Source organism: Antrostomus carolinensis, unplaced genomic scaffold, assembly GCF_000700745.2.
Source record: "Antrostomus carolinensis isolate BGI_N321 unplaced genomic scaffold, ASM70074v2 scaffold5294, whole genome shotgun sequence".
Classification (NCBI taxonomy): domain Eukaryota; kingdom Metazoa; phylum Chordata; class Aves; order Caprimulgiformes; family Caprimulgidae; genus Antrostomus; species Antrostomus carolinensis.
In genome coordinates this window covers 175,241-202,912 of record NW_010310077.1, presented here as the reverse complement: position 1 = coordinate 202,912, position 27,672 = coordinate 175,241, and the positions used below count along the sequence as shown (strand labels likewise).

Sequence of the window (27,672 nt, the reverse complement as noted above, 5' to 3'; positions counted from 1 at the left end):
GATCACTGATTAGTTTTTATTCTGTATTTAGTCATAGTTGTATTTGTCCATGAAATTGTAAATCCACAAAGGATTCATCCTTATAACCCCATAGTCATTATTAAAATCCTGATTTTTTTTCCCCATTATGAAAATACACACTGTAGAATGTATATTAAAATGGCCTTTTTCTGCTGTAAAATCTGGGGACAAGAGTATAGAGAAAAACGGATTGAAAATTAAAATATTAGCATTTGTTACAGGCTCTGTTCCCTCTTCCCATCTTCTTATTTAGTTTCATTTATTTCAGAGGAGTTGTTCAAAGAATAAAATATTCTTCCATCTAGAGTTAGATCTTGGGTAACTAGTATCTGTTAGAAGTAAATGTTTAGAGATGTGAGTAATTTAATACAGATTAACATTCTGTAGTGACCTCATCAAGCCAGATTATTATTTGGATGCAGAATTCACAGTGAGGACTTAAGTGATAAGTGCTCTAAATCTCTTGGAGGAATAGGTGAATCAAGTCTAGTGATATGTCTGAAAGAAATGCGTTTGCAGGATCTCTTCCACTTCTGAATGTTTTATTCATCTGTTCCTGTGTATTTCCCTGGGATTAAATACAGGTAACTTTAACCAAAGCAGAAGTAGTGTAAAAAACAACTAGCAAATAAAAAAATGTCTTTAGTGTTCTAAAAATGCTGTGAGCTAGTAACAGCCAAATTATCTGCAGCTTGGAACAATTTTGTATGCTTTTTTTTGTGTACGCATATGCAGCATTACAGTATAGCTGTTGCTTTATAAATATGAATCTGTTAATGTATTTTAAAGATACATGATTTGCAATGATCAGTTGCATATAAGATAGTGTTTATTTGGAACAGATTAAAAAGGATGTAAAATATAACATTCTGTAGAATGTTATGCTTACTTTTCTAAAAGGGAAGCAGCTACAGTGTTTTAATTAGTGTTTATGGTTAAAGCAAATTGTTTGTGAATAGAGATGATATAAAACCTGTATTTTCATGTTCATATTTTGAACCTTTCCCTGTGACATGGGAAACCAGCTAGAAGAGTACCGTGTTGCAGCTATCCGCAGCAGCCAGTGTATCTGCTGATGATAGAGTTCCAGCCCCACAGACTGCGGAGCAGCAGAGCCCTGTGTGCCTTCCGTGAACAGCAGCACCAGTTTGGGTCTCCCTTCTCTGCTCAGTTATTCTTCTCTCTGAAATTACATCAGCTTAATGTCTATGAAGCTGTGTTCCCTCTCTAAATTTGTTTGACATTTACTGAAAGATTAAAAAATTAGTAAGAGGTGAATGACAATGAGACCATTGCATAAGCCTTGATTCTTTAGGGAACCTGAGAAATCAACAAAACCCCCTAGACTACACTTTGCTGAGGTAATGTTAAATTTATTTCAGATAGGCTGTTATGCTTTAATTTATGTTTTTACTTGTTGTTTTGTGACCAAGTCTTGCACACTCAGTCATACATTTTTTGTGTATTTTAAATAATTATTAAAAAATCTTATCAAGTTTACCTCATAGTATATTTTAAAATCATTTCTTGAAACTGTGTTGAGTGGGTTCCAGAAAATGCAGATAATTTTGAATACAACAGTGTTCAATAGTGAAGTAACTGGGGAGGTGGTCGGTTTGCTGGCATCCCTTCCAAAATGCTGTGTTGCCCTGATGATTTAGTTGCTGTTCCTGAAAGGAATACTTCTTGCAGTGATAAAACAGCACTGGCAATTTTGATTATGAAATTCTGTGATATTCCCAGAAATGCTGCTTTGCAGAGTTACAATGTCAAATGTTATGGTAATTTAAAGTAAGTACAACCCCTGCTAAGTAACTGGAACTGCACAGAAAGTAAATCATTGAAGAATTTGTCCTGTTATGATGTCTCAGCATGGAACAAGAGCTTGTGCAAAGGTATATATTTGAATTACTTTAGAACTGTTGAGTTTAAGTAATGCCTACTATATATTCTATTTAAGGTAAGACATGATATTTTGTGGTATTTTGCATAAAGTGCTATATATGATGCATAAAAAGCACAAAATTCACTATTCTAAATGAGGACATAATTTTTTTGTTTGTTTCACATGTACATGCGAAACTAGATTAAAAGTATTCCCTTTTCTTTTTATCTGTTTAAGTCTCAGACAGTTTGGACCCTGGATACAATGGGTGTCAGACCTGGAGGTTCCCCAAGGCAGAAACTTTTAAAGGACTCCTTAGCAGCAAAAGAACTTCAGACCATGGAAAAACACCTAGCTGGTATGTGTGGTAGCAAGAGATCATAAAACGCCTAGCAGTACTCACCCAGCTAGCTCTGCCAATATTTTAGATGAAGGAAAAAATGATATATCTATCTCACATGCTGGTGAAAACAGATTAAAAACTTTAAACTTCCCTTTTCATTGAAGAGAAACAGCAGAATTATCGTTGTTTGTAGATGTAATTAACTTTGCTGTAATTACAGAAAATACAGTAATTAGTCATTAAACTGTGTTAAATGTGCTGTAGACGGACAGCTTAGTAATGCACCTTTTTTTTTATTTTTACTTATGCAAAAAGGAGGTACTGGTGTTCACCTACAGTTAAGTAGTCTCTAGAAAAGGCTGCAGTGGACCTTTAGCTTGACAACAGATTGCTTTGCAGGAAAAGTCCACCTTGTTCATGAGACTTCTGGCTAAGTGACATCTATTAACTTGTATGCAACGGAACATCTACAACATCTTTGGGACAACTATTTCAAAAAGGTCAAACAAAACACCATTTTTTCAGTGAAAATATGTTTCAGAGCTCTATAAATAATGAGGGATATCCTAGGATATAATTTGCAATTTGTTGTTCTTTGTAAGCAATATTTGCTATCTTAAGCTTTAGTTACAAGGTATGTCATAGACCTATAGCATGGTAGTCCTATATTATGTGTGCTATTTGTCATATGGTGAAAACTGAGTTTCGTGGGCCAACTCTATGAAAACTGATGCAGAACTGGAACATAAAGACTGTATATGTAAGGTAGAGGGAGAAATTAAATTTATCTGCCCCTTTTTTTAAGTCATTAAGAGAGTGAGGCTGAGAACTTTTAACTTTCAGTGTGATTTTCTAAAATTTGGACATTTATCCTTCCAGTAACACTGGTGTGAAAAGCTTGGGAGCTGTATCCTCTTTGGAGACAGATATAGCTGTTGTACTTCTGTCTATGGGCTGTTGCAGCTGAAGTCAAGGCAGAAGACATAGCTATGAGCACAATGTGGGAAGCTCTTTAGAAAATTTTTTTGCTGATAATGGTGCAAGAACTAAAAATTATGATATCTACAAATGAAGATATTTTAGGCTTTTTTTATTTCTCGCAACAGAAATAGTGTCATTCAAATGTTTTTGACAGGTTCAAGTCACTGTAACTGTTAGAGATGTAGCAACTGCCAAACTAGACTGAAAATCCATGAGCAGCCTCTCCAGGCTGAAACTGACAGGAACATTTAGTGGGAACCAGGAGCTGTGGTGAGGCCAAGCTGTGGTCTTCAGATTTCTGTGGCATAGCAAGGACCTGAGTACCCCAGGGGCCTCTGCCACTGAGGCAGCACTTGCCTTCCCTTCTGTTGCTGTAGTTGTCACTTGGGGGGGTGGTCTAGTGAAGATCTCCCTACTTTGATTTATGTCCTGACTGGTCACACTTCCGTGGATGTACAAGCTCTTCTTGTATGCAGTTACTTTAGATCTCCCTTGACAAAGCTGACAGTAATAACTACCATATTCAATAGAATATGGAATTTTAAATACTTAATTGACCGTAAGCTAACTAGCTACATTCACTTAGTCTCAGAGATTCAGTCTACTGTTGTGTGACCTGCAAGGTCTTCTCTCTCACATCAATGCTGTTGTTCTCATTTGGCTTTGAGCCCATTATTTCAGTTGCACTGTAACATGGGGCTCAGTTGTTCTACCATTCAGTAATTTTTGCCTGCCTGAGAAATTAACACGAAAACAACCCAATTATTAGACATTGGACTCTTGTATTCCTAATAATTTGTGTCCTATTATAACACCAGTGGCGCTTGAGACAATTTTCCCCTCAGAGACAAGCATAACATAATTTCCATGAGGAATCAACTCAGAGGACCTCAGATAATAATACTGTTTTTTTGCTTAGCCTTATTTATCTCATTCATTTGTGGAAGTTCAAGTGTCTCTGATATCAGCAAGTCTTCTTGTTTCACTTCTCTTACCAAGCACACTGGAGCCTATTAATTCTACCCAATACTAGGCAATCATTTAGATGCCTGAATTGTGACTTAGATTACCTGTGTAATGATGAAATGTGGTCCTCTGTCTCAGATACACCTTCTGGATAAAATTCACTCCTAATATAAGGCACAATTTGGTGCCTGGACCTAAATTAGGAACTAGCACCAACTGCCAGCAACTGCCTCAGTACCTTGATATTTGAAAGCAGCATTTTTACAAAATCAAAATTCTTACAAAATTTTTACAAGATATTGAAGCCATCAGTTTTCTTTTTATTCTCTACATGTGGCTAGTGCTACTTTTGTCTAAGTATGTTAGTCTCTTATGTTACTGTGGCTGCTTTATGTCTCACACAAGAGGAGAATATATTTTATTGGGGTGGTTAATTCCAGTATCATAGAATCATCGAATCATAGAATGGTTTGGGTTGGAAGGGACCTTAAAGATCATCTAGTTCCAACCCCACCTTCCATCAGCAGGGACACCTTCCACTTGCTCAAAACCTCATCCAACCTGACTTTGAAAACTTCCAGGGAGGGGGCATCCACAACTTCCTTGGGCAACCTGTTCCAGTGTCTCACCACCCTCACAGTGAAGAACTTCTTCCTAATATCTAATCTAAACCTACCCTCTTTCAGCTTAAACCCATTTCCCCTTGTTCTGTCATTAACTGCCCTTATGAAAAGTCCTTCCCCAGCTTTCTTGTAGGCCCCTTCAGGTACTGGAAGGCCGCTATAAGATCTCCCCGGAGCCTTCTCTTTTCCAGGCTGAACAGCCCCAACTCTCTCAGCCTGTCCTCATAGGAGAGGTGCTCCAGCCCTTGGATCATCCTGGTGGCCCTTCTCTGGACTTGTTCTAGCTGCTCCATGTCTTTCTTGTGATGGGGGCTCCAGAACTGGATGCAGTATTCCAGGTGGGGCCTTACGAGATCTTGCCAGTTTGGTTTGTTACACTGATTCTGTGGTCTTTGGCTACTTCTGGAATATATTTTATCACAAGAAGAACTATTAAATGCATAAACAATTTGTAAGTGCATTATGAATCATATCCTTATTCTGGTATTTATGATATAAAAGTAAAATACCTTTGTGTTTCTCTGTTGCCTGCATTTTATTTTCCTTTAAATGACATTGGCAAGGGATTTAAAAAATCCTAAGTCATAATTCAATTCTGGTATTTACTATGGATCAGATAATACTGTAAAGCTGGAGATATATGGGTTTTTTATTCTTTTCTTTGGGGCTGAAAAGCTGATATTGAAGCAAAATCAAAAAGAGGATGTGTGCTAAATAAAACTGAATAATTATGCTATGGAAACAATGTGGAGAAATTATTAGAATAATTGGTTTATCTACAGGATTGATTACTGTATGGAATTAAGGAAACATGAGCCAGTATAAAATGTTTATTTAGCTCTTATTAAATCATTCAATATTAAAATAATATCTTAGCATACTGAATCATCATGGGGATGTTGGAGGTCTACAGTTTTGCAAAGACATAGGCTAAGCTGAATCTTTAAAAGGACAGATTCCTCATTTGGTTTAAATCAGGTAACCCACATTATCATTTATTGGCCCCCGAATTTTTGCCAGGCATCTTACAAGTTCCAAAGTGATGTGTATTGATTTTTTTAAAAGCATAATGGAAGATTATTTCAAGACATAATTATTTCAAAATGGAAATAATTAATTTTAAGAGATAGCAAGGTAACAATTAGAAATATTCTTAACTGTGTGCTAGAAACAATAACGGTGTTTTTAAATTTGCCAGCAGCAAAACATTCAATCTTTAAAGAACTGAGAGACACTTTTATCTGAGGCTTTCACAACTATTTCAGTTTTATCAGCTTTCCTAGTAACAGCATTTGAAATGTGTGGAATATCTTGTATTAGACTAGTAACATGAAATTGTCATAGCTTATTTTTCTGTTTTCAATGTGTTATTATAAAATAAGTTAATGTTAAAGCCATCACAATTATTTTTACATACAGCATTCCTTTCATACCTACTGTTAAAGAGGTGAAAGAAAATCTGATTTTCCAATATGCAGTTTAGAATCTGTTTCTTTTAGGACTTTTAGAACCTGAAGTTATTTGTGTCAAAATAAAAATGACTTGCTTATTTTATATAAAGTCAGTTAATAAGTGTTTAAATCAGTAGAGTCTTGCTGATTTACAGCTTCTGGGACGGTGGCTTGTACAGTTCAATAGGAAATGGCATTGCTTTTCTAAAGGTAAGCAACTGTCCCTATCAGTTCCAGTAGAGTACATGCCAGTGAGAGTCAAAATTCATTACAATTGTGTAAGATAAAATAAACTTGAGTAGACTGTTTCTTAAGCTTGACATTTTTCCCTGCAAGGACTTTCAGTATGATAGCAATGGTAACTTAAATTTCAGCTACCCTCAACTAACTTTGTTGGATGTATTGCATTTAATACATTAAAAGCATTAATATGATTTAAATGAATTCAGAAGACAGTTTTCATCACTCCCCTGATCTGTTCTGTTTTTAAACAGGATCTTATTCCTTATGGCTCTGTGAAGGGTAGGGACTGGACCACCTTTTACTCTTGGATGATAGATGTTGGTGACCCTGTCACCTGCTGTGGCACTGATGGCAGGCCAGAGCACAAAATTCAGACTCAAACAGGATTCCAGATCCAGATGTACCAGAGTTTAAAGTTTTTTTTTCCCAGAGTTTTAGTTGGGCAACAGACAGCAAGGCCAGAAAAGTCTCACCTTGAACCAGTTATGGATTGCCCTTCACTGCAGCTGAGGACAGCAAGTTTAGCTCACTGCTCCATCTTGGTTTGATACTAATGAGAGACTGCAAAACCCACAGAGAGATAACTTTGAAGAAATGAGAGGGATTTTTATAGGTTATGTTGACCAGTTCATTGAAGTGGTGGTATTTTGTTTCTGTGGTATAGCTATGTTTGCAGTAAATGGAATGTAAATAAACTTTTGAGGAAATGCTTGTCAAACATTTGAACTGTTAATTTTGATACCTTAATTTTTAAGGGTAAATAGATTTTCTCTGCACAGCTTCAGCTGGTGACTTACACTGGAGGAAATCAGTAAGAGTTTTAAAGCAGAGAGAAACAAAAAGTGAATTTCTTTCTTTCTTTTCTTTTTTGTTTGTGTGTGTGTGTCTGTGTTTGTGTGTGTGCACAGATATTGAGAAGGACCTAGCGCTATGGGAAGAAGCAAGGCTCTCAAGAAGCCCTAGCATCCAACATCATAGTTTAATTACATCTGACCATCAAGGCAATCTTCAAGGTACACAGGGCCAAAATCCGAGGCCCCAGGTGCCAACTCAGTTGGGGAAGAACATTCAGCTCCAAGGAAGCAAATCACCACCGCTGCCCACTAACATCAGAACACAGGTCTCCAGTGTTGCAAACAGTAGGCCTCCAACGCCCGGTACACAAACCAACAGGCCACCAACTCCATCAACTCCGGGGAGCAGACCTGTGACCCCAAATAGCTTACTGTCACGACCCCTTACCCCTAGCAACCAAGGAAACAGGGAAAGCATCATTAGTATGCAAAGAAGCAGATCTTTGACATCTAAGAACCAAATGGGGAGGACCCTCAGCGCTGCTTCAGGGCTCTCTGTGCAAATGAGTGGAGACATTGTTGGAACTGTCACTACTCAGAGAAGCAGTTTATCAGAAGTAAGATTTTCAATTTAGCGTTTTTGCCATGTTTAGGAGCTGCTATAATGTGAAGACTAGATTGTGTTTTGTGTTGAAGTAACATCAGTATACCTAATGTAACTTACGTCTATGAAAAGAACTTGAAATATAGTTAGAAAATTAGCAAAGAAATACTGCTCAGCTTTGAGAGGTGCTGATTAGAGAATGTAATTATTACAGAAATCACACTGAAACAGTTGTGCCCCACAAATTTCCCATGAGTTCTGTAGGGTTTTGCCTGCATGATGCATAGCAGTTTCATTAACCTTACCGTTTCTAAGAGGTGCATACCTCTGGAATATTAAACACAACTTGATCTTATCTTTGTGATTCCAGGGTATTGTTTTCCTGCCACACTGGCAGTGCATAATATTTCCTCAATCTGCTTTTTCTTTCATTTTTTGGACACATTGAAATGATTAATTAGGCATTGCTGAATGAACAAATTTTTTGAAACACAAAACTGAACTGCAATGAGAAAATATCCAACGTTGTTGAATCACTGTCTAGTATTGTGTGCATGTTAACTAGGCTGATTCAGAGCATAAAAACTTCCTGTTCCATATGAATGGCTTTTACAGGATTAGTCTTTGTTTAAAACAAAACAAAGCAAAACAAAAAGTTAAAGTACTTTGTAAATTTTGAGTGAGGTTCTCCTCTGCTAACCGTAGCTGCCTTAAAGATAACTTTAGTGTGTAGGCAGTGGAAATAAAAACACCTGTGAAAGAATAGCCCTGCTGTCTATCTCGGATACATGCCTTACAAAGGTGACTTTTTTTCTCAGGACATGCCAGTCCTTCTATACTGACTTGAGAAGGACCTATACATCTAGGTTGATAAATTTTTAATGGTGGAATAAGTGGCTTCCCACCATTTATTACTAATCTCTTCGTAATCCATTTGTCAAAGCCTGGACCGCTTTTTTCCAAGACTGAAAAAAAAAAGATACCTTTAGCTAATTCTTTCTGATAATTATCATTTGTTGTAAAAATCTGTTGGGTATGACACTTGACACAATGTGTTATCAGTCTAATGACTTCTTAAAAAAAATTTTAAAATGTTGTTTATAATAGTATTTCTTAGAGTTTCTTGTACGAAAATTAGAGATTTGATAATCTTGCAATTAAGTATCTTACCTCCTTTATTTGTTATGAAAGAAAGGAAATGAGGCACAGATAGCTCTAAAACTAAAGAATCTGAGGAGGAAATCTTATATTTGGTGGTGAAAAAAATCCTCATTTTGGTGTTTGAATGGCAGTGCACTAATCCCATTACTTGAGCTACTTCTTCACCTAGAATTGGATGTCCATCTTAAAGACATGATGACCGAAGGTGTCTACAGTTCTGTTGAAAGTATCTTCACTGACAGTTGATATATTTTCAAACCAGAAGTTTTCCATGGAAAAATATGTAATTGTAAAAAATTTATTTTTGACAAACAAAACCCTTTTGTCTCCTTTGTTGAGAGTTGGGTGTGTTTGTGTGCTGGACTTTTCTGACATACCAGAAAATGAGAATTGAAATTAAATTTTGACTAAAAATGTTCAGAAGAAAAGAAAGTTTTAATTGTTTCCTACTAAATGCTTCACTCCTTTTTTTCTTTCTTTCTTTTTAAGCAATCCTGTTCTTAACTGATGCAGTCATTTAATGCCAACAAGAATTATTGTACAGAGTCCTGAAAGTGCCATGTAGTGAGCACTGCATCTCCACCAAGGGACATCCACTCTGTCCGTCACTTCTGATCTTTCCTATAACAAGGCAGGCAATTAAAACTGCTTTCTTCCACAGCCTTTCTGTAGTTCTAGTAATAACTATGACTCCCATTTCATTTCCTGTGACTCGTTAATTCCGTTTACCAAATCCCAAGCTTTGCTGAAAGCTCTTACAATGTGTCCTGTTATACTTTTATGTATACGTGTATGTCTCAAGAACTTTAAGAAATGAGCAATATTATTACCCTGTTTTACAGTTAGAATAACATGTCCAGTTTCATCCAGCAAGCCCACTGTAAAGTGGTGTTAAAATATCAGCATTTCTTTGCTGGATCTTATCCTCTGTTATAATGCCTTCTAGAAGTGACAAATTCTTTTCTTTCTCTTTGCTCACTGGGTACAATAGTACGTTGGCTGCTAGTGACCCAGCTCAAACCTTGTTTATCCTTTCCTGACATGCACAAGTGACCTTTGACTGAATGGAAACTCATCTTGAGACTAGCTCTGCTTCCAAGGGGAAAACTGCTAATATGACACGTTCATACTGAAGATCTTCCTCTGACAAGCTGTAAAGGCCCATGGAAGTCAGAAAGTAGCTGATGGAGGTCTAGCCAGTCTGTCACTCCTAGCCCCATCTTTGGAGCTTTGGGAGCTCTTTTAAGTTATCTTTGCCCACTAAAGTTCCTGGTCACTTAGAGAAGTAGACAGAATGTATCCAGGAAGTATCTCTGTTCGGTGACATTTTTTGCCATGTTAGAGGTGTCCCCCTGTTTGTGGCCTTGTGATTTAATTCTTCTGTGTCACAGCTTCTCTCTGACCATGAAGACAAAGTCAAAAGAGGCCGGGGGAAGAACAAAGTTCTGTCTTTCTTTGTACTTTTACAGATCACAAACGTATAAAATTCAAGGCTGATACTATAAATTATTTTGCAGCTTTCATTGTAGGTTTTGTATCCTCTTGTATAAAAACAATAAAATGAAATAAGGGAAATTGCCTTTATTCTTCTCAGCCTTATGGTGTGAACTGGGAATTTCCACTAGATGAATGCATACATTTGGGTTATATTGCCAATCCTATAGAAGATACTATGATAAGATTTTGCAAATAATTCTGCTTCCTTACTCTTAGGTGGTGTTTATAGAATTAACCAGTATAGAGTTGATATTATATTCAATGAAAATAAGTCAGTCGAAAAGGATGTGATTACTGGCAACCAGGACAATGTTTTACCATAAGGAGTTTGAATTAAGGAATTCAGAATCTGCATGGGTTTACACTATGTGCTATCACTTGTTTATTTATCAGGAATTTTATCATATCTCTCAATGCATTATGTATACTTCCTAGATTGTAATGTTTTTCAGAGTAACATAACAAGTCTAAAATGTAAAAATATTACTGATAAATGCAATTCAGAGTTGTTCTTAAGTTTTAGTAAAGTTCATGCTTTAACTCAGTGTTTTTATCTTATTATAGTACAAATCTTAAATAATTTAGCAAGTCCTTAACAGCCATTAAGGATGTTTTGGGTTTTTTTAGTGCTCAAGACTTACACTGATCTGAGATTTTGTGGATGAGTTTCTGCCTCTTGGCACACATAATAGTACAAAGCTCTAACAAGTTATTATCAGCTCTGTTCTAGGCTGAGTTGAATTATAGCAAAGAAATGCTACCTAGAGAAATAGTTTAACTGTCTCTATAAAACGCATAAATCAGGGTTCCAAATCCTTTGGCAGAGATACTTTTATGCATTTACCTTATCCTACGGTGTTTTGTAAAAACTGACAAAGGAACCCTGCGATTCTGTGAACGGTGAATCCTGCTTGTCTCTTTAGGATGGATTCCATTGAAGTGACACAATTCTGTGATAGTTATCAATAGCTGTTGAGATGAAAATACTTCTGACTCCCTTGTTTGCCATTTCATTTTCCGAACACTCGTAATTTTACAATCACTTTATTTATCCAGGTAGTTTAAAATGGTATGCAGAAATCTTTATCAGTCTGTGATTGTTAACAGTGGGAATTTTCAGCTTATTTGAATACAGCATTGCTTAACACAAGTTTTCCTCCTACTTACTGGAGTATAGAGCATAACTTGATGTGATGAGGCCTCTCTTTTTGGTCAGATACTTCCATTCTGTTCTGCTACCTGGCTCAGTTCTTTGCTCTGTGTTTTTGGAAGATTGAAAAGTATGCTGATCAGTGAGAGACACTTACTCCTACTGCAAGAATCCTGTTCCATGAACCAAGATACTTTGCCCGGTTCAGTGCTGTAGTCAGCAGCCTTCTCGAACGCTGAGCACATTTGAAATGGCAATACATGTGTAAGGCCTGGAGCTCCTGCCTGACCTTAGTGCTGGGCCATTGCAGCAGCCTTTGTGGATTTTATTAACAGATCACTAACAGAATTAATAATTTACTCCCAGCGAGTTACATCTTAATTGAACAGCCTTCAGTCTCCAAGAACTGATTTTAACAAGCCTGGTTTCTATTTTTAAATGAGATAGCCCAACAATAAAAATCATGCTGTAGTGCTGTGCAATAGAATACAACTTTGAATATGTAGATTCTGGTTTTCAGCTGATCTAAAAGAAGAAAGGGATATTACCTTCCTTGTTTTTCCAGATACTTAGAAGAATCTGGCCAGTAATTTTACGATATCTGGCCAATGTTTAAGTTCTCTTTTAGATATGACACTTGCCTGTTTGAACTGCTTTTGAAAATAAAACTATGCATTCCAGTCTCATCTCTCACCTCGGATATTGCAAAAGAACCTGTCAAAGTATTTTATATGTCTGTGTGTGTAAGTGCTCACATACATATGTGTGTGTATGGAAAAATATTTTTATATGCATATATATATATATATACATTACATAAAAAAGGAGGCAATTGTAAAACATTTTAAAAAGCATATATTCAGCTGTGTATGGATTTTTAACTGTGTAAAACATTTATATTTTGATGCTTAGAGTTTTATGGTATCTTGGAGAGAGAAATTTCCATAGCATTTTTCCTTCCTAGGCTTTTTCCTTCTCCAATAAAACCATAGGTTCTAAATCAAGTTTCAGGTCCTTGTTCTTACTAGATTGGCAACAGTGAAAGTTCTGACAAATCAAAACCTTACTTAAGCAAATAGTGCATGATGTGTCTTGGCATAGTCCAAAACCTGCAGGGATAGATGGAATATCTGCATTAAAATTTTGGTTTGTGGCACTGTATTTCTAAGATGAGTGTGTATATATCTGTGGCTATAGCAGACAGATAGCTAAACAGACTTTTTTTTTTTTTTCAGAATAGATAAATAAATAAGAATTGAATTTAAAAAATTCTAGGGAGCCTGCATATCCTCTACATTCTGGTTTTATTTCACAGCAATTTTTTTTTATTTTTTTTTTTAAGAAAGGCTTTCTCCTCTCTAGTTAATTGAGGTTAGTGTTTGCTACAGTCTGCATTGTATAGAACTATTCTCTGTCATTTTATCTAAAATAGATCTGTTTGTGGCAGGATGAATTCTTACAACAGCTTCAACTTGCTCATCAACCTTGGATATTGCCGAGTGACACAGAAAGTGAAGGAGTGGAAGCTGACCAAGACAAATGTAAGTATATTTGTTAGGACCAGATAATATGTCAAAAACCCTCAAACTTTTAACTTCTCTTTTTTCAAATCCTGTGATGATGTCATGCCTGCTCACAGGAGTTTTTCTCATAAGTACCAATTACTCATTTGTTTGAGGGCTCAACTTTATAGGATTGATTTACATAAGCTTTCCTGCAGTCACTGAACAATGACAAAATGCTCACAGACCACAGTTTACTTAGCTAAGTGAAACAATTTGTCCTGGTGTGTTAAAGTAGCTGTTCCAGAGAAGTAGCATGAAGTTGAAATAGATACTGTCTTTAATAAGTCTGTATTGACCAGCAAAAAACCCCACAAAAAACACCCAATAGCTCTCAAAAGTAGAGCCTTCCTCCTCAGGCCTATGACTCTGTTATCTCTATTTTGCCTGTGTTCTTTTGAATTCCTCTGTATGAAAAACGTTCTTAATCACACAAGTAATCCTTAATCTCCTGCACTCTGAAGCAGTTGTCTAATCATGAAAGGAAAGGTCAGCAGGATCATAACCTAAATGACAGAACAAGTACCAACAAGTAACATGCTGTAAATTGCAATACATTCAAACTGTAGGAAGTTCTAGCTGCCTACAAGGTACCTGTAAATAATCTTGCTGAAAATATTAAATGCTTTGCATTTTATTTTTTAATTCACAGTAGTTTTGTGATCTGTAAGGGTGAATACACAGACTATTTCCTAACATATTTTAGGTGATATACTTGAAAAGAACAGATGATTTAATCAGCATGTTTAGAAAACTTAATACATTCTACTAAAACAGCTTTAAACATGCAGAGTTAAAATAAGAAAAAGACGATTTCTTCAGAAAATTGAACAGTTGTGTAAAGGATTAATGGTTAATAATAATCATGCTAAAGAAACAATATATTTTTAAATTATGCCACTTTAAAAAGTTACGAGTTTTCTATTCATATACCAGCTTCACAAATCTATACATGGTCTGGGGTTTAACTATGAAATTTCAGTTTGCCTAGTGAGCTACTGAAGAGCATGTGCCTGTTTTTTTAACACTAGTTTAGTGTTAAAATTAAGTTATGCGTGTCCAGCTGATTTTAGCCCAAAACCAGTAAGTCCCATTTGACTTCCCTCTGAACCTTTCACTTATCTTGGGGCCGAAGCTCACCTAAAGTGGCCAAAGGGAGAGTCTGGTACGTGTCTTTTCTGTGCACATGTATTTTCCTCTGTATTTTCTGTAATGAAGTTACAGTCCCACCAACATTGATAAGGCTGGCTGTGCAAACGTGGACTGGTGCTAATTATGTGATCAGGGAGACTGATGCTTCAGGACACATCAGATGCACCACATGGTTCTTTTATAACTGCTGTACTTGAATTGCATGGCTGTGAGCACTTCTGAGTATCCAAGGTCCTGTGCTATAAGATTCCAAGAATCCTGGTAAATCATTGGCACTGCCCAGTGTATGAGTGGTGAATTATAGATAAAAGTTTCAGTTCTGCCACCAGATCAGTAGAGATTATAGTTGCCTAACAAATAACAGTTGTGGCATGGAGAACTGAAATAGGAAAGAAGGTATCTGTAAGCTGTAGTTTCTGACCAAAAGTTGAAGCATGTTGTTAAGGGCATTGTCCAAATGCCTCTTAAACACTGGGAGGCTTGGGGCATCAACTACCTGTCTAGGAAGCCTGTTCCAGTGTTTGACCACCCTCTCAGTAAAGAGATGCTTCCTAATGTCCAGTCTAAACCTCCCTGGTGCAGCTTTGATCCATTCCTATCATTGGATCCCAAGGAGAAGAGATCAGCACCTCCTTCTCCACTTCCCTTTCTCAGGCAGCTGTAGGGAGCAACGAGATTGCCCCTCAGCCACCATTTCTTCAAACTAGACAAACCCAAAGTCCTTAGCTGCTCCTCATAGGACATTCTTTCTAGCCCTTTCACCAACTTTGTTGCCCTTCTCTGGACACATTCAAGGACCTTCACATCCTTCTTAAATTGTGGGGCCCAGAACTGCACACAGGATTCCAGGTGAGGCCACACCGACACTGAATACAATGGGATAATCACCTCTTTCGAAAGGCTGGTTGTCCTGTGTTTGATGCACCCCAGGATGTGGTTTGCCCTCCTGGCTTCCAGGACATGCTGCTGGCTCCTACTGAGCCTCCTGTCAACCAGCACCCCCAAATCCCTTTCTGCAGGGCTGCTTGCCAGCCACTCCTCTCCCAATTTCTTCTTGTGCCTGAGTTACTCTGTCCTAGGTGCAGGATCCAGCATTTGGACTTGTTAAATTTCATCCCTTTAGTCATAGCCCAATGCTCCAATCTATCTAGATCCCTCTGCAAGGCCTCCTGTCCCTCAAGAGAGTCAACAGTGCCTCGCAGTCTGGTATTGTCAGCAAACTTGCTAACAGTGCATTCAACACCTGCATCCAGATCATTGATAAGTGTATTGAACAGGACTAGAATTGAACCCTGAGGAACACTGCTAGTGACCAGTAGCCAACTAGATGTAACCCCATTCACTACAATCCTTTCAGCTCTGCCCTTCAACCAGTTCTTCACCTAGCACACCGTGAACCCACTTATCCTACAGTGGACAACTTGTCCAGAAGGATGCTCTGAGAAACAGTATCAAAAGTCTTAACTAAAATCCAGAAAAACAACATGCACCACCTCCCCTTCATCCACTAGGCCAGTGACCTTGTCATAGAAGGATATCAAATTAGTTAAACAGGACTTTCCCTTTGTGAAAGCTTGTTTACTGTGCAGTTAACTGCTTTGTAGTTGACTGCTGCACCCTTTATCATAGGTCAGTGTTTCTACTAACATAACTAAAGGAGTAGAACAAAAATGTTTGATCAAAGCAGTACGTTCTGTGTTTGAAATCTAATGATAAGTGTTATTAAAAATAACACTTATGTTATCTGAGGTTATATGCTAGTGTCATTGGCAAGCAGAAAGTGCAGAACTGCCACTGCTGACAAAGAGAAGCTACCAATTCCCGGCTGTAAAGTGGAGAGTCAGTGAGGGGCTTGGCATACTTGCTGATGCCAGTGCTTGTAGGCAGAGCAGCTGGCAAGACTTCACATCATTTTTCACCCTAAAGTTAATAAATCTGTGTGGATGTTAGGTGTGTGATTTAGTGTTGAAGGGGCCCAGGAGTTCATAATTTATGAGTTTGAGCAGAAGAGCTGCAAAATTAATCTTTACAATAGCAACACCTGTTCTTTGACTCAGCTTTTAATAAATTATATTTGGATAATATTTACTACATTCTTTGACTACTTTGAGATAATAACAGACAGGTGTAATGCTGGTTTTTGGTAGTGGGAAAACTAACAATGCAAAAAGAGAATCTATGTGAGTCACTTTGAGTTCTTTTAAATTAATACCTTCTGGTTTGTGTTCTAAAAGAAAAAGAATGAAAAAGTTTTGGAGTAAGAGTTTCAAATGTAGTCAGATGTAAGAGTTTAAAGAGGCTATTTTCAAAGCCAATGATAGCTTAACAGAATTGGGTCACTTTGGCATCTCAGCATCTTCCAAAGAAACATATTTGCAAAACAGATACAACAGTGTACATCTTACGGAAATGAGATCTAGGTTCTCAGTTCTTGTAAGAGACTTTACTTTCTAAATCCTTCAGGCTCTCTGACAGCATTTCAAAAATTTATCCTTGTCATCAAGATCCAAAGATAACCGGAAGTTAATAATTTTTAAAGCTTCATACAGATTATGTCAAAAGTTGAAATCAAATAGGTACTCATATAAAAGAGTATAAATGGATACAGCTTAAAAGATTTGTTACATAAAAGAAGGAAAGAAAAACATTTTTAGGAAGCATTGCTGATTTTTTTAGTGTACCTTCTCCTTCTTCCTCTTTATATGCTTAATTAAGCTTGTGGCCATGTGTCAGAGAGAGACACAGGTGTATAATTATTTGCTCTTGTAACGTAATTTTTGTTATTAAAAAAATAGGAACCAACACATACTTTGTTAAGAACTACTATAATTTAGTAACTAAATCTCTTCTGCTTGCTAGATGTGTTCTCCTTTGATACTCTGTACACACTGAGTAAAAAGAAATGAAAATAGCCAAGGCAATATAATGCAAAATCGAGGGTTTGTGGTTCTTTTTTGATTTTAGTGTCACTCAAAAGCTTGTAGACAGGGCCTCATGTGTCTTCTTCCTCAGTTGTCATTCTGAAGATAGTTCCTCATTATTACTTGTAGTAGTTTACTTGTATGCTGATTCTCTGCAAAGAGTTTTCAGAGACTGCATGGAGATTCTTCTTGGAAAGAGGAGGAATCTAGAGAAATATTTACCACTTCCATAATTCTTCAGTTTGTTGAAGTTATTTGAGCTAGCAAAAATAGTTTTCTTCTTTATGGGGTAGTAATGCAAGGAAACAGAAGAGCTGCATCTACAACCATCAGAGCATTTCTTAGCCATCTTTTATGAGAAGAAATTCACCCTTTCAGGGGTCTCACAAGAGTCAGCTTGAATTTTCCCTTGAGAACAGGTCCTACAAAGACTGCTTGTTGGAAATTTGTAATGCATCACTAGCTTCCAAGGACCTTGAAAAGACAAAGGCAATCTTTTGTTGTAATTTGACCTACTGTCTGTAGTCCTGACATGCATTTTCTGCCCAAAAGCCTGAGTCTGCTTTCTTGAGCCTGACTCAAGAACTAACCCACACAGCAGATTTCCCCAGGTCTCACGGCCTTGGACATAGAGGGTCCCTACTTGCAGTCAGTCCATTTGGCAGATGTACATGATAGGTGAATAACGTAGACTCTTAGCAAGCTTACTACTTGGTTAATCCATATTAAATATATATGTGTATATACATTCCTTTGCCCTAGCCAGCTTAAGGCATGTTAGTTTCTGTGGTCAATGACACACTAAGTGGTGTGGCTGGTATCACTTCATTCTAACTTCAACTTGCCAACAAGAGCACAAGATGCTCATTTCTAGCTCAGCTGATCTGGGACAAGGCTTTAAGTCTCACCTACTGACCTGTTGCAAGAAACTTAAATGTTTTGCCACTATATATCTGCAAACTCTTTTCTAAGGTTTGCAGTGGAAGGTCTACTGCTGATAAATCAAAGCTGATTGTTGTGGAAAAGTAGGATTTCCACTCCATTCATTCTTGTACTGGTCTTGACAGTCTGCAAAGACACTCTGTGGATGGCTTCAACAGGTATTGACGAAAACCTTCATTTTCCCATTCTGCACAGATATCCACCTAGGAAAAAGACCCAAAGAATGAAAGACAGTTTTTTATAGAATCAAGAAATTCAGACTGTGTTCCAGTAAAATTCCAAACCGTACAATATTTGTCTATGAGTAAAATTCCTTACACTGAACTAAGGCTAAATAGTTAGTTTTTCTTAATTATGAAAATAAGTATTCCTAAGAATTAGATAATTGCTTGATCAGAGTTGATAAGAAGGAGGAGTTTACTGCTGGCATATGTTTTTGTTGTGAAAGTTTCCTTTTGCTAAAACCAGGTACTACTCAATATGAGTAAAAATGACAGAATAAGGCTTAAAGCAGCAACTGTTGATAGCAAACTTTATGACATTAGCACAAACACATTCCATTTCTGTCAGTCATATTCAACTGTTTGTATTTGTGTTCTGCTCTGGTAGAATATAGAAGTACTGGAAACATCTCTTTCAGGGGTTATAAGTTTAGGGCAAGGCTAGATGTGGTTTCTCTAGGGAGTAAGGTAGCTATGAGGCATTGCTCAAATATATTGGTGAATTATATGTCTAGTTAATAGGAACATAGTATTTGTAGTTGGAAAATTTTCCCAGTGAACAGTAAATTCACTATAAATATGTGCTTTTTTTGTCCCAAAAGTGAGTCTGGGTTGAACTTCTGGGACATTTTAACTCCAGATTAATGAATCTTCTGGAGAAACATATTGGTATCTTTCTTTCATTTAATATATCGAGAGTGGTAATAGAAACTGGAGTAAAAAAGTCATATCTCCCCATCCCACATAACCTTTCTAAGGAGTGTCATAAAGCTTTTGTCTGTTTGGGGTATAAGGAATTTTCCAGATTTCTCCGGTGTGCACTTATGTATGTTAAAGAAGATACGTTTTATCTCATTCTCCCTGCCAGTATTTAGCCAGGTATTTAGCTTGGGACAGTTCTATGTCTTCTTCAGAAATGGGATACCAGTAAGGATTGCATTCCTTTAAACAGAATTTCTCCAGGTTTATTGGATGGTCTTGGCTGGATGTCTTCTAACACCCAGAGCTGATGCTGCACCATTTCATATAACTGCTTCTTGAGTCTGAAAATAAGAGAAACCAATTTTCTGGCATGAAAACTTGCCCACTTGGATTTAATTATTTATAGATAATGAAACAAAAGTAAAGATTGACATTATTTCTACTAGGAGTTGGATGACTGTTGGATAGTGAGGGGAGAGTTCAGATACAGCTGGGGAAAGTTGGAACTAGACTCAACATTCCTATTTTTTTAATGGATGTGTTTAAATCCAAAGTTGCCATCATCTCCTTATACTATTAAGGCTTTAGCTCAAGTTACTTTATTTCTGCTGACTAATATTTGTTTTCATCTTGGAAAAGTTCACATTGAACTAAATATTTGGGAGGAGGGGGTAATTTTCCTTTACAATGAGGAAAAAAACTCTCAAAATTTGTTTCAGTGCTGTTTTCAGTAAAACTTCCAAACCTAAGGATATCTTTTTTCTGCAACTTGCATTATTATGGTAAACTTGGATTCCCAAAGACATTCAATGTAATAAAAAGTGACACTGTAATTTAAAAAATAGGATAGAGAATTATCAGGGCACACATTAGGTAAATTAAAAGCTGGCTCACTGAGGAATCAAAAGGTAGAGTTTCTAATGGGAAGATGTAGATGAATGAGGCTCATTAGGGTCTGATAGGTTTGGATAATTGGTGGGAAGGACAAGTTGAAGTTATTAAATGATATGAATCCCCTGGTATAATGGCCACATTCCAGTAAAATGCATTTTATTATAACCAGATGAAATATATTTGAACTAAATGAAATATATCTGGCACCAGAGAAACATATCTGTCTCTGCTGCAGAATAATGAGGCTTTGTCCTGGAAAACAGTGACCTAATGGGTTTAGGATGATCATAGAAGATCATTTCAGTGTGAGCTCTTGGCATAATGCTTTCACAAAGAAGGGTAGACCATTCCTTGAATGCCTAAAAAGTTAAGTAGCAAAGTAATTATTCCACATCGTTTCCGTAAAAAACTGTGAGTTTGGTGTCTTGCCATTAAGAAAGATTGGAATTACTCGACTGATTTGAGAAGATGATTAAAAATGACCCAGGGTTTGGGAAACCCTGTTAGGAGTTCACCTCACCTAAAGGCATTCAACTAGGAACCTCGGAGATGTCTTGTTATCTGTATTTAGATATTTAAATAAAAAAAGATTCAACTCATCAAACTGTGATGAAGGAAATTAAATGCTATGTCATAGCAACCAGGAGCCTTAAACATTGTAGGCAAAAGTTAAGGGAGGCAATGAACTTGGAGTCATCAAGATGAGGTGATAGGGCTTTCTAAATGACAGATGATAGACAATCCAGCAGGAGATTCCATGGGCTCTGTGCGGGTATATGTGTGTCCTATACAGGTATATGGGAGGTCAAACTAGATGATGACAGGGGGATTTTTTGTCTTGGTGTCTATGAATATACTTGTTAATTCTCATAAAGAACAGTCTGGATGGGCAATTTCAGTTGCTTTCCAGGACACTACATGTTCGGCATTGATAAAGATGTGCATGATATAATGATCATGATCCTACATTTATGCTGCCTGTTTTCATACAAACCCTTGAAATTGTGCCTAACTGTATGTACATGTAAACACATTTTTGTGATTTCTATTCTAAAGTTTATTCTAGTGATTTTAAACTGCAAAGGTCTTCCCCAGTTGTTTTTATTATCATAATTTAGTCTTTGAAATATAAAACTCTTCTTGAGAAGAGAGGGTGCCTCTGGATAAAGTAATGGCTGCCCTTAGTGATCCAAAAATACACACCTGGGAAATATAAGATATGACAGTTTGGATTAATATTGACCATAACAAAGATAATAATAAAATACTATTAAACTTTACTGTGCTCTAGTTAGTCATAGGAGTCTGTAGATTTCAGAGCACAAAATATGTTCATGCTAATTTTATTTGTGTCAATGTCCAATGTTAAATGGCAGTGTATATAATATCAGTAATAAAAATATTTTGCTTTTAAAAGATTTTTTTTTTAAATTCAAACAACATTTGGAAGTGGAGTTCTAAGCTTTCAAGAAAAAAATATTGTTTGTCCTTAATGTTTGAATTCCACAGAGTTCTATGCCTTGAATAAACTTTGGATAGAGAGACAAGCAAGTTCAACAGATAGTCATCTATGCTCATAACTTAAAAATGTACTAAGCTTTATTAGAATTTCTTCCAAAATACGAATATAAACATATATTGGTTTACATACAACACATCACAATAAAACTACTTCACTAGCTGTATATTGATATAGCAGGCTATATAGTTTGATACAAGAACTTTGATTTGATGGATCACAAAGTATAGCGTATATGTTGAAACACAGGTTGTTTAATAATGTGCTGTTAAAATACAAGTATAAAAGGACATAATAAAAAGAATAAACTTCTAGGAAAGTAAAGCTCTTCTGTAATATTAAAGTATTTCAGAGAATAATCTAAAGCTTTTATTGACTAATCACTGACAACCAGTTAACAAGGCTAGCCATTATAGCAAAGAAACGTAACTTCTTAATGGGCATGCAGCCTAATGTGCTGCATGTTGATAAAGGAACTTAAATTAAATCACTTGATTTGGTTTTGATTATATCAGATTGATCCATCCCCTTTTAGACTTTGCTCTTCCAAAACACTTGTTGAGTAAAGATAACTTAAATGTAGCTCTTTGTGCAGGCATGCAGTGAACTGAGAACTGACCTTGTTGAAAAATCTCTGAGTAAAAAGAATATTATCTGAGTAAAAATAATATTTTTACTCAGATAATTTAGCCCTGTGTTGTTGTTCAGCACTGTGGCTGCCCAACATTTGTGCTGTGTGCATCCGGAGGAGCTATGAAGAATATCTGAGTCTGACAGTGGTGAGCTGAAACTGTTTCAGCTGACCTTTCAACCAAAAAGTGTTTATGAAGCAATGCCCCTGGGGTTTTAGTAAAGACAAGTGACTATAACCTCATGAAAATTGTGAGGTGCAGAGTCATCCTGTGGAACTGTGTCTGGCCTTAGAAGGGCATATTGATGAGCTGCTCGACTGGTGGACTGCTGTCCAGACTTTCCAGTTGGAAGGAACTGGCCATTTCATGTGTCCTTCATAGTACAGAGCATTGGAAAGAGCTAAGGACCAAATTCTGCTGATGGACTCATTCTTTTACACCTTTCTTGATTCTTTCATTTGCCATGCTGGCTGAATGCTTTCACTACAGGCCAAGAAGATCTTGCCACAAACCTGTATGTGCTTTTTATTCCATTTAATTGTTCCAACTTTTTCAAGAGCTGTCAAACCCAGTCATCTTTCACCAGTGCCTTGCGTAGTCATTTACAGCAGTGAAGAAAGAGAGTGAAGTAGACCTGAAGTACTAGCAAAGCACACTGGTCATGTTCTACACCTACTTCTCACTCAGTTTGCTTGAATGCAAATGACCCCATGAGGTGCAAGACCCAGGGAGCAGCAAGCAGGGAGTACATTCTTTTGCATTAAATAGGCCCTTGAAAGGTTTTTGGCTCCACAACTGGCTGATTGATTCAGCAGAGGGGCTGGTTTGCTGCAGAAACCAGAAAAAAAGTAGAATGTTTGACTGTAATCCCAGGATGCAAAAATGACCAGGAGGTGAAGGATCTATGAAAGAAATCTGTTTTCATTCTTTGGCCCAGAATTCTCCAAGCTCTGAAAAAAATAAAAAAATAAAATTAACACTCCTTTTTATCCTGTTGCTGTAAATGTCTTTTATAAGACTGAGATTTATTCTAAGGCAAAACTGTAGAATTTTCTCTTTTATCATGAAGCGGAAGGATTTCAAATTCAAGTAGGAGAAGCTCTGTAATGGAAAAGGTTCAGATTTTGTGACATAATTGCAGTGACAGTTCTTGACCCTATCATGAAGAAAATCTGTGAATGTGGAGACTTGGGGAGTTGGAGAGGAGGGTTGATCCTTGATATGTGACTTCTGTTGATTTTCGTTAAATCTTGTTTGGCCATGCATAGTGCCCGTGTGGGAGTTGCAGCAGGATCTAGGCAGCGCTTATTTTCTTTGTGTCTTGTTTCCTTGATCTGTGAAGTAGGTTGATAAAATGTGATAACTGACAGCAAAGCTATGAGAAATCACCAGTTAATCTTTCTAAAATGTGTCATGAGCCTGGGTCCAAATTCTAATGGCTACTTGTATTTCTTTCTGTTGTGATTTAACTAAATTTGAAATGGCTGTGGTTTCCCTTCCCTTCCCTTCCCTTCCCTTCCCTTCCCTTCCCTTCCCTTCCCTTCCCTTTTTCCCCAAGTAAGTCAGTGGTGGCTTCCTGCTTGTATTAACTATTTTTAAATTATTGTAATTCTCTTTTATATTAGAGAAATCAGCCTGTCAGGTGTGACTCATCTCACCTACCTTCAGCTATATAAAAACGAGAGAGTCCAGTCTAAGCTCTGTTCTCTGAAGTAAGGAAAGAGTCAAAGGGACCTCCAAGGACAGCTAGAGATCTGTCTTATTGGGGACTGAGATAGGTACACTGAATCCTGAAAGGGTCTCCTTCACCTCTTGCATCTCTACCTTGATGCTTCTCTATCCTGTGTCAGCTGAAAGTTGATTTGATCTTGCTAATATCATTTCTCATCAGTCAAGAATTCCATCAGGGATATGGGGTAGCACAGAATATATTTTCTGGCTGGCATCTCATTTCCTTCTGCAGATAAGAAGACCACAGTCCCTGGGGTTTTTGTAGGTAGCAGTCACAAGAAGAAACTACAAATGAAACATGTTTACATATACTTGCTTTTCTTTTCCCTTGCTTAAGACAAACCTGTTACTTAAGGATCAAACTGTGACAGTGCTTGAATATCTGCTAAATGAAGTGCCTCCAAGGAAAACAGTTGTTAAACATTTGGTATAAACGACAAAAAAACCCCAAAACAAACACATATAAGGTTAATAAAGGATAAGAACTGTTGCTAAGTTTTCCTAGACTTTGTTTCTTTTATTTTTTGATGCAGAGGTTTTCGTGGTATGTATCTTGCTCTATTGAATATCAGTACAGTATCAGATACAAAGTCCAGGCTTATCACCTGGCGAAGTGAAACTTAAAGATCTTGTTCCAATTGTATATAATTGATTAGCTGGAGATAATGGGGATATTTTGTTCCTGCCAAGTTTCTTTAATCTCCCAAAGAGAGCTTGCATATTTATATGTTCAGAAGGAGTGAATAAATGTGAAGCTGCTGTGCCTGATTTCCCTCAGTGTTTAAAAATGACAAGGTGAAGGCTTCTAAGGTAACATATGGACCTTTATGCATTCAGCTGTGTAATTAAATGTGGTTGTGGTGTTTATTTCCGGTTTACAACCCCAGTTCTCTAACTGGATCCATGTAATAGATCCAGCTGCAGCATTACATCTTTTACAAATATTTAAGGGAGGGCAGGCTGTGTTACAGTCAGCAACATTTGCGAAGCAGTCTACGTCAATATGCATATGTAAGTATTTGTAAAAGCTAAATTTCCATTTTGCTTTGGGGAAGGTTTTCAATCTGAACACAATCAGAGATTAAAACATTGCTATCTCAGTTTATCTGATTCACCGCAGTTGCCTGTTATGTTTGATGCTTTTTGCAACGCTGGTCATTTTTTGCGATCTGTTACTACTATTGAAAAAGAAGCAGCAGAAAAACCTTCCCAAAACACTGAATAATTGGAACAAATAATATAACTAAAGAGGCTGTGTGTTGCTTCTGACTATTTTTGAAATAAAAATGAATTTGGATTTATTAAAATACTGATCAATGTTGCTTATTTAACTGTGACTTCAGCATTATGGAAAACTTTTACAAAATGCAAACACGTGAAGGGTTAATTTTCCCTTTTATCCTGTTTTTGTATACATTAAATTTTAGCCCTAATTTCTGTGTTTCTGTTTGATTTCACAGGTTTGTGAAATCAGTGGGAATGTTGAAGAACAATTTAATTAAAAATAATACGGTGATCAAAACTACATCTGAAAATTTGCTTTAGTTTATACATAATAATTTTAAATAAAGTTATTTTTCTAGTAGCAGCAGTACATAAGTGGAACCACTCTGATACGTGGATGCTTTCATGCAGTGAATCAGAGTATTTGCTGTGGTACAGTGGCCTTAGGAAAGAAGGGTAACTGTCACCTTTTAGTATAAAGTTAGTATAATGTTTTTGTTTAGTTTATACCCCTGTTATTTTGGGTTAACATTTGATAAACTAAACTCTGCCTGACCAAAATAAACTTTACCTAGAGATTTTATGTATTTTAACTTGTCTAAGGTTTTCTACTCCTTATATTTTTGTAATCTTTACTCTTTTTTAGATTAATAAACATTAAAGTATTCGCCCACACCTGCCAATGTGTATGTACCATTCAGGTCTCACAGAGAACTAGCTGTTCACTCATAGTCACCTGCAGAGAGAGGTCAGAAGTGGGAGTGAGTGAAAGAGATGCGTGTGGGGAGCAGAAGCAGGTGTTGTCCCTGCTGCATAGCTTTGTAGTGAGTTTATCTACTTTGATCTTTAAAGCAAATAAAGACTCTGTTAAAAAGGGAAATATCAATAAGGAATGGAGCATGCATGCAAAAATAAAGCACCTAAAAGAATTTAATATATATGATAAAGTATTAGTTACCCATATGGATTACTGAAACAAATTTGCTGTTTAAAGTAAGCTACCTGGTGTGTGCTGTGTGCTTGGAAATTTAGAAGATGCTTTTGCACAGACATCAAATGAAGGGATGTGGCAGTTGCATTTACTGATTTCATTTACTTGTTAATTCTGTCAAGTGTGTTCTCAATTTCCTTTGTCTTCAATTAATGTACGCTCGGTTCCTGTATCTTAGACATGATGATATAATGGAATTGCTTGCAACTATTAAAAAATACAATATAATAAACCATCTATTTGTTTAAGAAATAAATATTAATTGTCTGTCATGAATGTTTCATAGTGTGATTTTTTTTTGCCATCCCACAAATGTGGGATACAGTGCTAAATACATAGAAAGTATATGATCTGTCTTAGTCATGAACAAGTAAAAACGAAGGTAACACTGTGATGAGCAAGGATGTGCTCTATGTATCATCATAGTGTAGACTTCCTATATGTAAAATGTTTAGCATAATGGAACCCCGTGAGGATAGTCCCTTGAAGTTCATTTCAGGAAAGGGTTTCATTAATTTCTCATCAATAAAAAAAAATATTATGCTGTTTATATTTGCAATATACTTGAAGACTTATTTGCATATAGGAGAGCATATTATCACTGATATATTTAGTCAGTTGTGCTCAGTAAAGCATTCTTGTGAAACTAATATCTCCTTTTCATGGGTTTTATTCTTCCTTAGTGGCCTGCATTTCATATTTTTCCTTGACACTATAGAAAAGTGTAAAGTAGGTTTGCTTTTTTTCTTCTTCCAGTTGCTTCACTGAAAATCTGTTAGCTCTATTGTACCTGCTTCATGCCATTACTGAAATGGTGAAATTATGACCATATTTAATCCCTGGGAAAAATCTCATAGTTCCACTGAAGTCAAAGATCACTCACAACAAGTTGAGAAAGAAATTGGAATTTGGCAGCATCTTAATTCTAGTTCTTGCATGTCTGAAAACTTGAAGACACTTTTGGCTGGGTAGTGCAGAGAGATTTAATCAGGAACATGTTTTATATTTTGATTACATGTAAAGAAACGCAAGACAAGCTTTATGGAGGAAGTCAGAATATAAATCCTACTTCTGGTCTTCAGAGGGCAAAAGACTTCACTTACAGATATAGTGGGTACCATCAACACTCATTAGAATGATTAATAATTTAGCAAGTGTCTCAAAGTGTGATAGGATGGTTTGACTCAGTGGTCTCAGTTGTAAAAGCTGTGAAGTCTTGGGCTCCTGAGAGCTGGCTGTTCTTGGGACAATGGTATTTTTCAGGGCCTCTTTCTAAGTTGAAGGGTAGAGTATAAAACCATGGGAAATATTACTGTATTTTCAGACTAAAACATAGAGAAAATCCCATGACTATTTTTTGTTTTAGTTCTTATGATTTTGACATGATCTCATGATTTTTTAACACTTGTGGTTGGCACTACTCCCTCTAAAGCGTATGGCCAGCAATCTTGGCTGATGCTAG

General features: G+C 36.7%; 1 protein-coding gene across 1 annotated transcript in view; it reads left to right on the top strand.

The window, feature by feature from the left end:
- LOC104523639 (uncharacterized protein C8orf34 homolog) overlaps positions 1 to 24,331 on the top strand; it is a gene marked incomplete at its 5' end in the record, with an annotated part of 59,808 nt that extends 35,477 nt beyond the window's left edge. The window contains 4 exons of the mRNA XM_010166292.2: positions 2,144 to 2,264; positions 7,422 to 7,924; positions 13,167 to 13,260; positions 24,228 to 24,331. Of these exons, the coding sequence (XP_010164594.2) occupies positions 2,144 to 2,264; positions 7,422 to 7,924; positions 13,167 to 13,260; positions 24,228 to 24,331 (822 nt within the window). The remainder of the gene's footprint in view (positions 1 to 2,143; positions 2,265 to 7,421; positions 7,925 to 13,166; positions 13,261 to 24,227) is intronic.
- Positions 24,332 to 27,672: the final 3,341 nt, after the last annotated feature.